This window comes from Paralichthys olivaceus, chromosome 17 (assembly GCF_024713975.1).
Source record: "Paralichthys olivaceus isolate ysfri-2021 chromosome 17, ASM2471397v2, whole genome shotgun sequence".
NCBI lineage: Eukaryota > Metazoa > Chordata > Actinopteri > Pleuronectiformes > Paralichthyidae > Paralichthys > Paralichthys olivaceus.
In genome coordinates, this window is record NC_091109.1 from 2,652,827 (window position 1) to 2,665,742 (window position 12,916).

At 43.1% G+C, this 12,916-nt stretch overlaps 2 protein-coding genes across 3 annotated transcripts in view; both read right to left on the minus strand.

Moving 5' to 3' along the window:
- The window catches only part of ptprn2 (protein tyrosine phosphatase receptor type N2), a 112,233-nt gene extending 109,073 nt beyond the window's left edge, over positions 1–3,160 (minus strand). Inside the window, exon 1 of the mRNA XM_069512774.1 lies at positions 2,820–3,160. Coding sequence (XP_069368875.1) covers positions 2,820–2,934 — 115 coding nt within the window. The 5' untranslated portion in view covers positions 2,935–3,160. The remainder of the gene's footprint in view (positions 1–2,819) is intronic.
- Positions 3,161–3,716: 556 nt separating this feature from the next.
- On the minus strand, positions 3,717–12,645 carry ncapg2 (non-SMC condensin II complex, subunit G2). 2 transcript variants are annotated; one of them, XM_069512773.1, is made up of 27 exons: positions 12,552–12,645; positions 12,255–12,367; positions 11,484–11,666; positions 11,133–11,247; positions 10,840–10,997; positions 10,592–10,726; positions 10,401–10,495; positions 10,165–10,321; positions 9,977–10,069; positions 9,774–9,899; positions 9,518–9,697; positions 9,159–9,311; positions 8,656–8,878; positions 8,444–8,541; positions 8,035–8,205; positions 7,893–7,963; positions 7,607–7,754; positions 7,270–7,443; positions 7,018–7,134; positions 6,654–6,791; positions 5,875–5,974; positions 5,579–5,781; positions 4,900–5,034; positions 4,619–4,722; positions 4,352–4,452; positions 4,125–4,224; positions 3,717–4,038 (listed from the first exon to the last, which is right to left on the minus strand). In XM_069512773.1, exons 2-27 carry the CDS (start codon positions 12,330–12,332, stop codon positions 3,987–3,989), a joined length of 3,408 nt encoding a protein of 1,135 aa, XP_069368874.1. In that variant the 5' UTR covers positions 12,333–12,367; positions 12,552–12,645; the 3' UTR covers positions 3,717–3,986. The 2 variants fall into 2 exon arrangements, with proteins under 2 accessions (XP_069368874.1, XP_019943442.2); XM_020087883.2 differs by having other exon boundaries at positions 8,035–8,208.
- Positions 12,646–12,916: the final 271 nt, after the last annotated feature.

Sequence of the window (12,916 nt, forward strand, 5' to 3'; positions counted from 1 at the left end):
GAGGATGGCTGCCAGTCTAGTTAACAGACTTTGGTATTTTCAGCGGCTGTTATTGGAATTCAGGACACAACCAAACCTCTGCAAACAGAACGGAGACGCTGAACTGAATCTTAACAACAGGTCTGATGGCAACACTGATTACAAAGTGCTGGTGTTAATGTGCAAGACGCATTTCTGAAGACTTCCTGTTGCCAAGATTTAAAGACATATGTTTATCTGTTTTTCTTTAAACTGTCTTTTTTACTTTAATAAGTATTGTCTTTTTAACTGCCTCTTTGTGAAGAACCATAATCAGTTTTTTCACAAGTACTATGTAAAGATAAGCATTATTGTGTAAATTAAGAATTTTGCTGTTACTAACCTACAAGCTAAAAAGCTTGATTGCTGAATTTCATTTCGAGCATTAGACACATTCATATTTCTTTGTCATAATTTAATTACCGTTTATAAGCCAAGAATCGTCCTCCAGGATTTACTCCGTGACATACACAATATGTAACTGGTAGGAGCACCACCACCCGTTGGCTAATTCTCGAGCAGGCCTCTGAATTATGCCTCGTTTGAAGGTGCTGGACTCAGGGCAGCAGGTTGGTGAGTCAGGAACACAGGAAAAGTACATTAACCCGTCTGTGCCCCGTCCTGTTCTTTGAAAGACCAGAGCTCTCTCTCAGAACAGGACCAAGGTGACCAGGCAGCATGTCTCAGTGTTTTACTGCTGTTTATGTCCCCGTGTTAGAGGGAATATAAATTATGTGAGGCAGATGTGACCTATGCTATACCGCTCTACACAGGCAGTGAGTACAGAAGTGATTTTGAGAAAAATGGTTTAAAATTTTTAAGGCTGGCAAATAAATGTCTAACAGAACATGGAGACTTGTAATTCCTTCAATTTACGTCTGTTCAGGCTGATAAACTCTGACTTTGAACCAAAGGGAAACACAAATGTGTTCTTTTACCTTCCTTGTCTAGGAGAAATATCAAATGTGTACATACACACGTTATATACATGAACATGTGTGTATATGTATGTTTATATACAATACATTCACACATATACATCTTTATACATACAAACAAATACACACATGTATTTATACTCTCTCACATATCTATAATATATACATACGTATATGTGCAGAGCTACATCACTCCTCCAGCCCACCTAGATTTAAAGCTTTCCAGTGACACAGCGTAATCCACAGTGGGACTCATTAAAAACAACAATCATCTCTAACACCCAGCCACACTCTGACAATGAGACCTCCTCCACACACAGAGAAAAACATACTGAGAATTCAATGAGAAAAATGCACTTGGGGAATGAACACTGCCTCATTCACATGTATTTTGACATAGATTTTCCAACTTGCAGGGAGAAAAACCTCCCGTGAAGAATACGACAGCTTCTGGGTTTTTTATAGAACATTTCCAAGCCTGTAGTGTGCTGAGGCAAAGATTGTATTTATAGACGTTTTTCACAGCAGACATTTTAACTTGTTACGGCAGGAAAAGCACTCGTGAACTAGATAACATTAAAAATGATGGCTGGGTGATCTAGTTTCAGGGTCCTGGTATATTGTGTATGCAGACTCACTGTCATTCCTCCCTCGGAGAATTGATGGAACGGAACCATCGTTAACACAATTTGTGTCTGCGGTGAAATGGATCTGCGAATATTATAAAATAAGGAATTCTGAGCTGGATGGTGTGTGTGTGTATATTAGGTGTGATGCAAAAAGAGGACGGCCGCCCTCTTGTTCTAAATATAAAGATTATGATGCAGCTCGGTGCCTGTGTGAATCATCACAGAGCTGGAGTGCCAGTCTGGGACCTATATCCGCCAGTCGCTCATTATAAAGTTTTCTACCGTCATGTGTTCTGACTGCTGATCGTGGATCAGTAAGTGTGATAAGAAGTGTGAATTAGAGATGTTAAGTGGAGCGATTCTTACAACATCCAACAGTACAGAAGCAGCAAAAAGGATTTCCTTTAAACTCGATCTGTCTGGTAACAAATGGACACAATTATCTCAATGGCTGCTCGAGTATGTCATGGTTTGGACATGTGCCACACTTTTCTGTTTTTTTCCCCCTCAGATAACAGTGTAGTGTCTGAGGCAGGGGCTGGAAGAACAAATGAAGGGTAATGAAAATAAGACCCGGCCAAGTCTGAGAATGAATCAGGGCCGTATGAAAGACGGCCTTTTCCTTAAGGAGGCAAAGGATGTTATTAAATATTTAACTGGATTTAAAATTGCATGCTCCTTAAGGCAGGTGTGGAGTCATTTTATGTGAAACCTCGATGGGTTATTATTATTATTACAGCAGCAGGAGTTCAGATGCATGTAAGAGTCGTTATTGGATGCAACATTTGGAGCTTTTACATGTGACGTAGAAATGTGTTTGTTTTGATTGACCCTGATAAAAGTCAAGGGTGGGCGTGGCTCGGGCTGCTTCCCGATCCCAGTTTTTTTGCGTCAGAGAATCAAACATGAACCAACAACAAGCAGCTGAGCTAAAGGACAATTATCACGATACAAGTAAAACCTCTCTGCAAACACTTTGTGCTCCGGGGCTTCACAGATGATGTAACTTTTCCTGTTTGCAGCAGAAATACAAGTTTTGAGGTGATGCGCAAAAAAAACGCAATGTGTCACTCATCGGGGACATTTTCTGAACTTACAAGCAAAGAGAGTTCGATCCCAGGCCAAGCAGAGACATCCAGGTGGACTGTCCCAGTGGACAATCGGTATAAAAAAAAAAAAAGAGGTGAAACACTTGATGGTGATAATACAGAAAAGGAAGTGGACAGATTCTTACCAAATTTCCTGTCACCGAGGGCAGGTGAGGAGCAGAGGCTGACGGCCAATGCAGCGATGAGGATGGGACAGCGCACCGACTCCATACTGCTCCTGCAAATACAAACACTACTCATCCATCGCACACCTCCGCTACAACGACATGTCTCTGACGCCGTCCCGGGTGCGAGCTGCTGGCGGGGGGGACACGCACTCAAAGCGGCATGGTCGAGGGAAGAGGAGGAACGCGGAGGAGCCCGGAGGATGGAGGTTCGCTCAATGGAAACACAACACAGGCGTTGGTTCAGCACCACAAACAGAAAGCAGCTCCACGGAGGAGCCCCTCCTAACTGTGTGACGTCAAACACGCATGGTGAGGAGGGAGGATGCGCGCAGGGACGCACGGATGGATGTGAGGATGGATGGATGGATGGATGGATGGATGAGGAGAAGGAGAGCGATGAGACAGGAGTGCTGAATGATTACAGCCCGGAAGCCATGCAAGGAAACACACAGAAACCAAGAGAAGAAAATAAATAAATAAGAGGAAGTTGATGATTGATTCATCTTATTAACTTGACTGGAGGAATAAATATGCTGCTCCAAATTTAGATTTATGAGAACATCATGACACAACATTACTGGAAAGCTATAGAAAGCTTCCACCATAGATTTTAATATAACTGCAAAGTCTTATTATAGCAGACATATAAGACAAGATGGTTTATATCGTTTGGATGTTTGAAGGTCTTCTGCACAATTTATGTTACCGGTAAATATTAGTTTTTACTTTTCACCACATTCCACTCACTGTAATTTCCCTATAATGCAATATGATGCTGTGATACGAATAACCTCTTTGCAAACTGCAGTACAGGCAAGAAATACATCTGAGAAACAAACACACATCAGGTCTGTGTTGATTGATAGTCGGCTTTATTCTTAAAACATTACAGCCTACCATGCAAACAGACCAACACACGTGCATTTATATACACACACAGATACATGAAAAATATATATGCCTTTCATATGAAATTGTAAAAAAAAAATTGTTTTGTGTGATTTTAGTCTGCCGGCAACAGTAAGTCTGTTATGCTAATAGAAAAGCTGGTGTTATACTTCCCTCCTCTTCTTGATAAAATGCAAGTGTATCATGCACAACATAAGTCCTTTGTTACGAGGGAACTTATACATTTAGAATTTCATTTAAGGTCTTCACAGAAGATTCGAAAATAATCCTGTTGGGGAAAAGAAAAGACAATTAACAGTTTACCAACATCTTATGTAAAGGGAACATCTAATGGTCGGATGTCCCTCCACTTACCCCTGGATGTCTGTGCTGTCTGAAGATGTGACTGCATGTTTGTGAAGCTGCTGCTGGACAGATGTGGCTGTGCTCTTCAGGCCCCCTTTACACTGCCCCGCTACAGAAGAAAAAAAGTCTCACGCAGTATTCATCTTTAAGAGCAAAGACAAGAATACCTGACAACATCGGATTACTCCTGTCATTAACAACCTGTTTAAATTTGCCCTCTCCTGGAGAATACTCACCGTGTTTGATGACAGACAAGACGTGCAGGACGGCAGCCAGTTCATACAAACTACTGATGGCCTCCGACTCCAGGGATGAGCTGACCTCTGTCAAAAACGCCCTGAAACAAGCCCACATCATGAAATAATGCTTTAAAACAACTGTAGATGTGTTCAACAGAAGAATAAGGTTAAACTGTCGAAAAGATCAGACAAGATGAGGTTACGTGCCCTCGGGTGAGTTAAGTTTTCTGTCCGTGTTAGAGAGAAGGGGCTGAGGATGTTTACCTGCTAACAGGCGAAGACTTGAGGATGACAGACAGCAAGATGCGGGACAGAGGAGGCATGTCCTCCACTGACTCCGGGGTGATCACCTCTTCAGGATGGGTTATCTTCAAAAAAACGAGCACAGCAGCTGACAACACACTCTAAATATTTCAGTCTACTCCTGATAAATCATTCCCTTCTTTAAACTGCTGAGGAATACACACAGAGAGTTCAGCCCTTTTCAGTTCCAGGAGATGTTGGTAAAAGCAGCAGGGTGTTTTCATTGCTGTGCCAGCTCATACCTTCTGGATCAAATGTCTCTTCTCCACAATGATGACAGCAAACACAGTAGAGAAGACCCCGCTGAGTGGTGCTGTGTCCCAGGTTTGAGCCACCTGGAGGAAATCTGTCAGACCAGGCACAGCTGCCTCACACAGCTACAGACAGGGCAGAGAGACACAGGGAATGACTGTACTTGTCAGAATCTGGTCTAGTTCAAGAGAAACACTGAACTGTAGATCCGTTAAAGAGACAGACGTCATTTCAAACCAGCATTTAGCTCCAATATTCAGCCAAGAAAGTTTTAAAATATGACGAATTCAAGAGTTTGGTGGATTTGTTACAGCAGCAGCTCAGGAAGCCGGGGATCATGGGTAATATATCCACAATTCACTTGTGTTTCAGTTCAGTGGGTGGAACTACGCAGTCTACAGCTTTACAGGCTTCGTTTTTCCTCAACATGAAAACCACTTAATCACTCAACAGAGCTCAACAGAATTAACCCGACTCCTGCAAAACTGACGCTCTGAAATCAAGAGCCATTTTCACAGCACTTCTAACAAACCAAATATTCCTGTTGTATTTACAACTGCTATTTAAACAACCAGTGTGGAGGCCCACTAAGATTAAGTAAGAAGTAAGCAACATTTATGTAAATCAAAAGTACACTTAATAAATACAAAAATGGAAAAATCAGCGTACCTGTTTCCCCTCCTCCGGTTCCTTCCTAAGGCGTCGAGCTAAGAGCTCTATAACCTTCTGGAAGATGTTGGCCACCACACCCAGAATGACAGTGGTTGGATCCTCCTGATTTTCCTGATCCTGTTTGTTGTCGTCAGGAACATAACTGGCTGCCACTTCCTTCAAAATTGGCAGCACAGCGGGAATACAAAGGAAGCCGGCCTCTGAAGACAAAAGGAAACCAGTTTATTCAGGTTAAGAAACATGAAAATTATGTCTTCTGTTCAAAATCAAACTGGATGTTTTGAAACACACACCTGAGAGAAGGACGAGCGAGCAGAGGTGAAGGATTTGACCCTTGAACTCGTCGTCGCCCAAACCCACAAGCAAAACATCTCGGCACACTGTCAGGAAGCTCTGGTAAAACGCATCAACATCATGATGAAGAAAAACTTTTCACACTCAATCAATAGAGACGACACAGAGTCTAAGAGGAACATTTCAGAAACTGGCGGCCTGTAGAAGGAATGACACTGAAAACATAATTGCACAAATAAGGAAATACACTCATTTCAGTGTGGCAGTATGAGCAGGGGATTTGTTCAGTGCAGTGTGTGTGGACTGGAGCAGAGCAATGTATGAAGAGCCTGAATTTACCGAGCAGAACTGAAAGTCCTGGGAGTAGAATGTTTAATGTTCTGGATAATGACAACTCTTAATTTTTCCTGATAGCATCAGCACGGGCTGAGAATCAGATAGTAAATGGGTAAAATAAATATTAAAACTGACAATTCATGAATAAGGAGATGTGATTTAATTTAAATTTTAAGCCTGGATTTGCCTGCACAGAAATGATTTTTGCTTGGATTGATGATGTTAATGCAAAAATAATTTGGAAATCGAGTTGTGATCCAACACACAACCATCCATTCATATCATCCACATCCCACAAACTCAACATTTTTAATATCAACAGGCACCAGAACGATTCGAAAACATTGGATGCAGAAGGGTAGTGAAAGACATAAGAGTCATATGGATGCATGTAAGTTTGGCTTTTCAAAGCTTCGTGTTCAAATTAACAACAGTAGCTCACCTCAGTTATCTGTGTGGCGAGCGGCTGCGACTTCTCTGAATCCCCCCCGTCATTGTTGGTCAGGAAAGGTAACACCCTTTCTGCAACCCAAGCTGCCACGTGCTCCAGGGAGAGCAGGTAGTCACGACCCTCCGAGGCCTTAAAACAAGCAAAGTTTTTCATTCATATTTATTAAAGTAACAGAAGGCCAAGGATTGTTGTTGCACTGAGAACCTGAAACAACAGCTCAAATCAAAACACCCCAAAAGGAAACTACCTCCTTAACCTGGAAAGTAAATGTATTAGCAAGAGTTCAGTTTTTCCACTGGACCTGCACCTGGTAAAGAAGCTAAACAGTGTAATGTGTGTTAATCAAGACGCTCACGTTATGTTGCAGATGTGCACCGAGACGGCCCTGGAGCATGAAGGCTTTCAGGGCCGTCTCCAAACTGGGCCTTGGTAGATCGTCTGTAGTGGAGCTGAGGTGATTGTGCAGCACTGACTGTGGAGACAAACACTGAATCATATATCTGAGGGAACACCATTCATACAACATGTGTGGATGGATGCTATTAAGGCAGGATTATATGGACTGAAAAGGTAAATGTTTAATAATAGTGAATGATATCCAACATACCTTCCAGTTACCCAGAACTGTGAGGAGCTGAGTCAGTGGTTTGTGACCCAGCGCCATGACTTGCTGTCGTGTTGAGGTGTGGCTGAACAGGTACTCCAGGTAAACCAGTGCCAGGTCGGGTTTCGCCTCCACCGTCTCCTGGATACGCACCTTTCGACTGGCATTAGCTTTTTCCTGAAAGTGGTAGAAATATAACTTTCACAGAGAGTAAAAAGAAACGTGCCTGTGTTAAACCTCTTTTCATTAAAATCTGAGAAAGCTAATAAATCGAGCACATAACACATCTTTTGACCTTCTTGTCTGTTTCCAGCTCTTTTTACATGTTGTACTAACTCACCTTGTGCTTGGGCAGAGTGAGCCATTCAGTGACGAGCTCGAGGATGTCAGCGGCCTGACCCCAGCTACACATGCAGTCTAACAGCTGGCTGTACTGTGCTGGCGCCGCTCCTGGCTCCAACTTCTTCAGCCTGGACAAAACGCTGCAGCTGGGAAGGACAATGCAAAACGAGGGAAACAGGATAGTCAGTAAAAGAAAAAAGTCAAATGGGTTTTAAACGTCACATAACATGTAAAAGGTCACCTGAGATTGAGACAGAGACACAAGAAGGTGTTTTACTGCTGACCTGAATGTTGGAACTGCAGCTGGGGGCATAAACGAGGCCAGATGTATGAGAGGAACGGTACATCGCTCATCCTGAGAAACACAGATAAAGTCTCAGTCTAATACTTATTCTTATCTGGTAGAAAAATGTGAACATGATGTACCTCAAAGGCCTGGAAATATTTGGACATGATATTCCCAAACTTGGCAAACGTGTACTTCTGAGCCTCTTCATTCTGTTTCAGGGACTTCTCAACACTTCTCCACAGGATGACCAAGACCTCCAGCAGACCTGACACAACCGCCATGTCTTTCCCCAAAACAACAGGTGCAGCCTGCTGGGATCAAAAATCTAGACTGGATCTCCACAATCTCAAAGTATGCACTCAGTTTACTTTCACAAAGTAAGTCATTAAGGATTAGAGACTAACAACTATCAATGTCTTTAGTGTTAATTGAACATATTTAGGTTTTGGAGTGTTATTATAATCACATAACAGCTCTAAACACCACGTTTAGTTTGTGGGGCTGAGGTCATTTCTTTTTTTCCATGATGAAATAAGCTTCTCTTACTGCGCTGTTCTCCTTGATACTCTCGTTAATCTCAGTCACGTCAAAGTCAGTCTGGATACAGCTGTTCAGCACGCGGCGGATGGCCAACATCATCTTTACTGGAAAAGAAGAAGAGCAAAGGTGATGAAATTAAAGAGGAGTACTAGAAATCACATTGGACCAACTGTATTCTGTTTGTGGAAAACAAACTGTGTCTCACACACAGCACTTACTTATGTTAGTCGGGGCAGTGTGTCTGTAAACATGCTGATAGAACTTCCTGGCAGCCATGGGATTCATCTGGATGAGGGTGATGCAGCGACAGCACCACTCCCTCTCCGTCTCGTTGACAGGGAAGAAGGACTTAAAGAGCAGGTCGACGATACGCTTGGAGACTGACTGAGAATCGATAGCCAAACGGGCCAGCAGGTGGTCCATGTTGCACACGTCCCAGAACTGGAGAGTGAAACAAAAGATTGAGAAGAGTGAGAGACAAACAGCTTCAGGGATTATGAGCAGAATTGTGGCTTCCTCCATATGTATTCAGAGGAGTCCTTGTGATCATGAAATAACTGCCTGAAGGTACCAAGATGGCTGCTGGGAAAAGTTTGCCTTCACCAGAAACCTTACAGGCAGGAACGTCACTTGAGTTTAGGGAACAAAACTACATGGTTTGGTTTAGGAAGAGATCCAAACCCTTTCACAACATTAGCTCTGGTGTTATATAATTAAGTACCTTGGCTGCTCGTACTGCCTTGACCTTGAGCAGCATGTCAAGGAAAGCTGTGCGGACTTTCTCCGAGGTGTCGTGAAGGCTGTACTTGAGAGTGGGCAGGAGTTTTTCCAGCAGTGGATGGCTGAGAGCGTTGTCCAGGACGATGGTCAGACACTAGGGGAAGCATCGCACAAACCACAGGCAATTAAATATCCTGTTTACTCCCATTAACACCAGCCGTGCAACAAGAAATCAAATAATAATCTCGTTAATTTGGCCTGACAAAATATTTGGATGAAAGTTTGTTAAAATGTCCTCATCTTAGATGTTGGATAGGAGTTCATCATCACAGTTTAACTTGAGGAAAACGTGATTCCTACCTTGAAGACTGAACATCGGACATCAGGAGAACTGGTGTCAGCTGACAACTCAATCACCAGCTTCTTTAGGAAGTCTGTGATAATCGTGGGAGGGAGAAGCTCCCAGCACTTAGCCAGGATCTTACAGACTCCTAGGGTGGCATTTGACCTCACGGTGGGGTGAGGGTCTTCGAGGAGGGCCTGACAACGACAGATGGAAGTTTGACTTTCTCCAAATCATTACAAAAAGTGGTAAAATTGTTAAAATAGTTCTCACCATTATTGTGTCCAGCTGCTTTTGAATGGTCTCATCTATATGCTCATTGGTCTGATCCGGGTTGTGCACTGGGAAGGCCTCAGTGAAAAGCAGAGTGGCATTTGCTCGTACCTCATAGTTCGGAGCCTGAACAAATCAAACAGAATCGTGTTTGACGAGAATAAAATAACGGCACAAACGCATTTGAAAATCTGTGTGCGTACATTTAAAGCTTTCCAGAGAATAGGCTTGTAGAGATCATGGAGCATTTTGTCCACTTTGTTGCAGCCCTTCCTTGTGTGGAAATAGCTCACAATCTGCAAACAAGAGCAGGGAGATCAGAGATTAGACACACACACAGTGCACGTGATGACAACACCAGAAAAATAATACAGCTGGGAGACAGATCTACCTGTCGGACTTTGGCATGGACAGGAGAGGCTCTGTGAAGGAGGATGGCACACTGCATGAAATCCTGAATGCACAAGTTCTCAATCTGCTCCAAGAACTCGCCACTAGCCTTCTTCCACGCTCTGAAGTAGATCTCCGTGATATGAGCAGTTACGCTTCTGAACAAAACAAGTTAATAGTCGGGTGAGATGAAGGGAAGATTAGCTTCTGTCAAACAGAGTCAAGTCGGCGTCTTACTTGTTATAAAACTCTAGCTGGTTTTTGATGGTGCCATGAATAACCCAGATGAAGTCGACGTTCCAGCTGAAAAGAAACACCAGGAATCGCTTCCCCTGTGACAACATACACATCATCGGGTTGACGGCTCATAGAAAAAGAAGCAGGAAAACAGAAAAACTTGCGCGACTTGGCAAAATTTTTCAACTCACGTCGTCGTTTCTCATGTAAACAGGAAGGTGAAAACATTGAAGCAACAAGTCGACGATTTGCTTGTTGTCTTCTGATGTGTAGTCCAGACTCAAAAGCACATCATGGAGACTCCACAGTCTTTGGATCTCAACACCCTGACAATAAGATACAAGATGAGAAAGTGTTATAAGAGAAGAATGTCAAGCCCATAATTGTCCTCAAGTCTTTTCAGTGCAGAGACAATATTGCCAGATCAGAAAACACTGACCGGTTTCTTCAAAATGAAACTTTTCTGCAGAGAGATGAGAAAAGCGGTGCGACCAAACGGTTCTCTCTCTTTCAGCCCCTTCTTCCACCAAGCCTCGCAAAGTGTGTGGATATGGTGTTGCAACGGAGCCTCAGAGATGGGCAGTGACACCAGAACAGCTGAGGGAGGGGGGGGAAACACAGAGAGAATTCAAAAACTAGTTTCTTGCAAAACAAGAAAGGAAAATGGCTGTTGTTTTGAAATGAAGAGAGAGAAAGATTGTAAAGAGAGAGAGAATTGGCAAAAACAAACACCATGAAGTCTGTGAGCAACTTTCAGAAGGGCCCGGTAGGTTTCACCGTCTTGTAAAACCTTTAGAGACACTGAAGCCACCAGAGCAACGCCATCCACAACAGCCATGACATGTTTCTGAAGAGAGAAGAAACAGAGAGAGATGTTCATAAAAATGCAAATAGATTTCATATGCAAAGAATACTGTGAATCCGGTGGGAACATCATGTTCGTACATGCCAAATCCCATAGCATACAATTCACAAAGAATCTAAAATCAATGGTTGTTTGCACAGTCGTGGTCTACAAATATATATATATAAAAAAAAAAAAACTTGTTCTACAACTGAACATCATCTAACTGGTAAACTCACAGGGTCCACCGCTGACTCCACTTCTCCTCCGCCCCCCTCTCCGCCCTCCTCCCAGCGCTCGGGAGGTAACTCCCGCAGGAAGTGTTGAAGGAGCGAATCCAGTCTTCCCCACAGAGCCTCCCTCTGGTCTCTGGGCATCTCCTGCACCACCTCCTCCACATCGAAGGGCTCCGCTTTGTCCTTCTGCTCAAAGACACAAACAGGAGGAGGGCAAAGACAAAGCTTGGATATTATCGGCTCCAATATCCGTCTGTATTTACAATCAGGAGTCACACCAGCAGAAAATAAATGACCACATTATTTACAACTAATGCAGAAGAGGTGGTTAAAACACAACGTATCCTCTGGTAGTGCCTGTCCTATCTTTTCCACATTATTTCATAAACTAAAAAAAAAACTAGAAAAAGTTGTGATGTTGATTAATTCCATGTGGGTACAGTGTTCCAGGTATAGTACAGTGATACTACACTTTACTGAAGTACATTTCTAACAAAACTAGACAGTGAGGGGTGTATATATAATCATCATGTTCACATTCTGTTCTATTTGATTTCTTATTTGTGTTTTATATTCTCATGTCTCATTCTGATACCAGACAGTTTCCACAGTGTGGGATCAGTCAAGTTTGATCTTAACCCTGCATTAAAGTTAAACTGCTCATAGTTGAAATATCTCTTCAGCCACTTCTCACGGACGTGCTGAGCTCCACCTGAGCTCCTGCAGGATTCTTCGTGTGTTTTACTCACTCGTATGAATGAAACAGATTCTTACGTGTAACTGGATGAAACGAAGGAACTGCTCCACACTCTCTTCACGCGCAGCTTCTAGAAACGCGTCTCTCTTGGACATGGTTTCACTTTTCCAGGTGAAAGTTTCCGGAGAATCTGCGACGAAGAAACAAAGTTCACTTTAATCTCAGACTGTCAAGTTACTGTAACGGACCCACACAAACATGGCAGCCCCGGTGTTCACAGCGTCACCAGCGCCGCTCCGCGTGTTGTGAGCAGCCACGCTGTGTCTCACGATCATAACTGGATTTAAAAATATAAGAACAATTGGTTTATTTACCTTTTATCGATGATTTCCGGACAGACGATCATAGCAACACGGAACCCGCGCAAATTTTGGAAAACGTCACATTAGTACGTCATGACGTCGTGCGTGGTTATTGACGTAGACGCGTAGCTGTACTTCGCCTCTTCTTCCGCTTGATGGCGACAAATGACCACGTGGTTTTTTTTGGGTGTTTATCCGCCAAACAGCGGATTCTGTGTCTCCATGATGACGTTTTAGTTGAACACGTGACTGTATTTATTCTGTAGCAAACCTGTGTTATCGACCAGGGCCCAGTGCTCAAGGGAAATTATTCTGCAAGGTCCAATTTGTAGTCCGTCCCCCCCCACCACCACCAAGGGCATTTTAAACACTACATC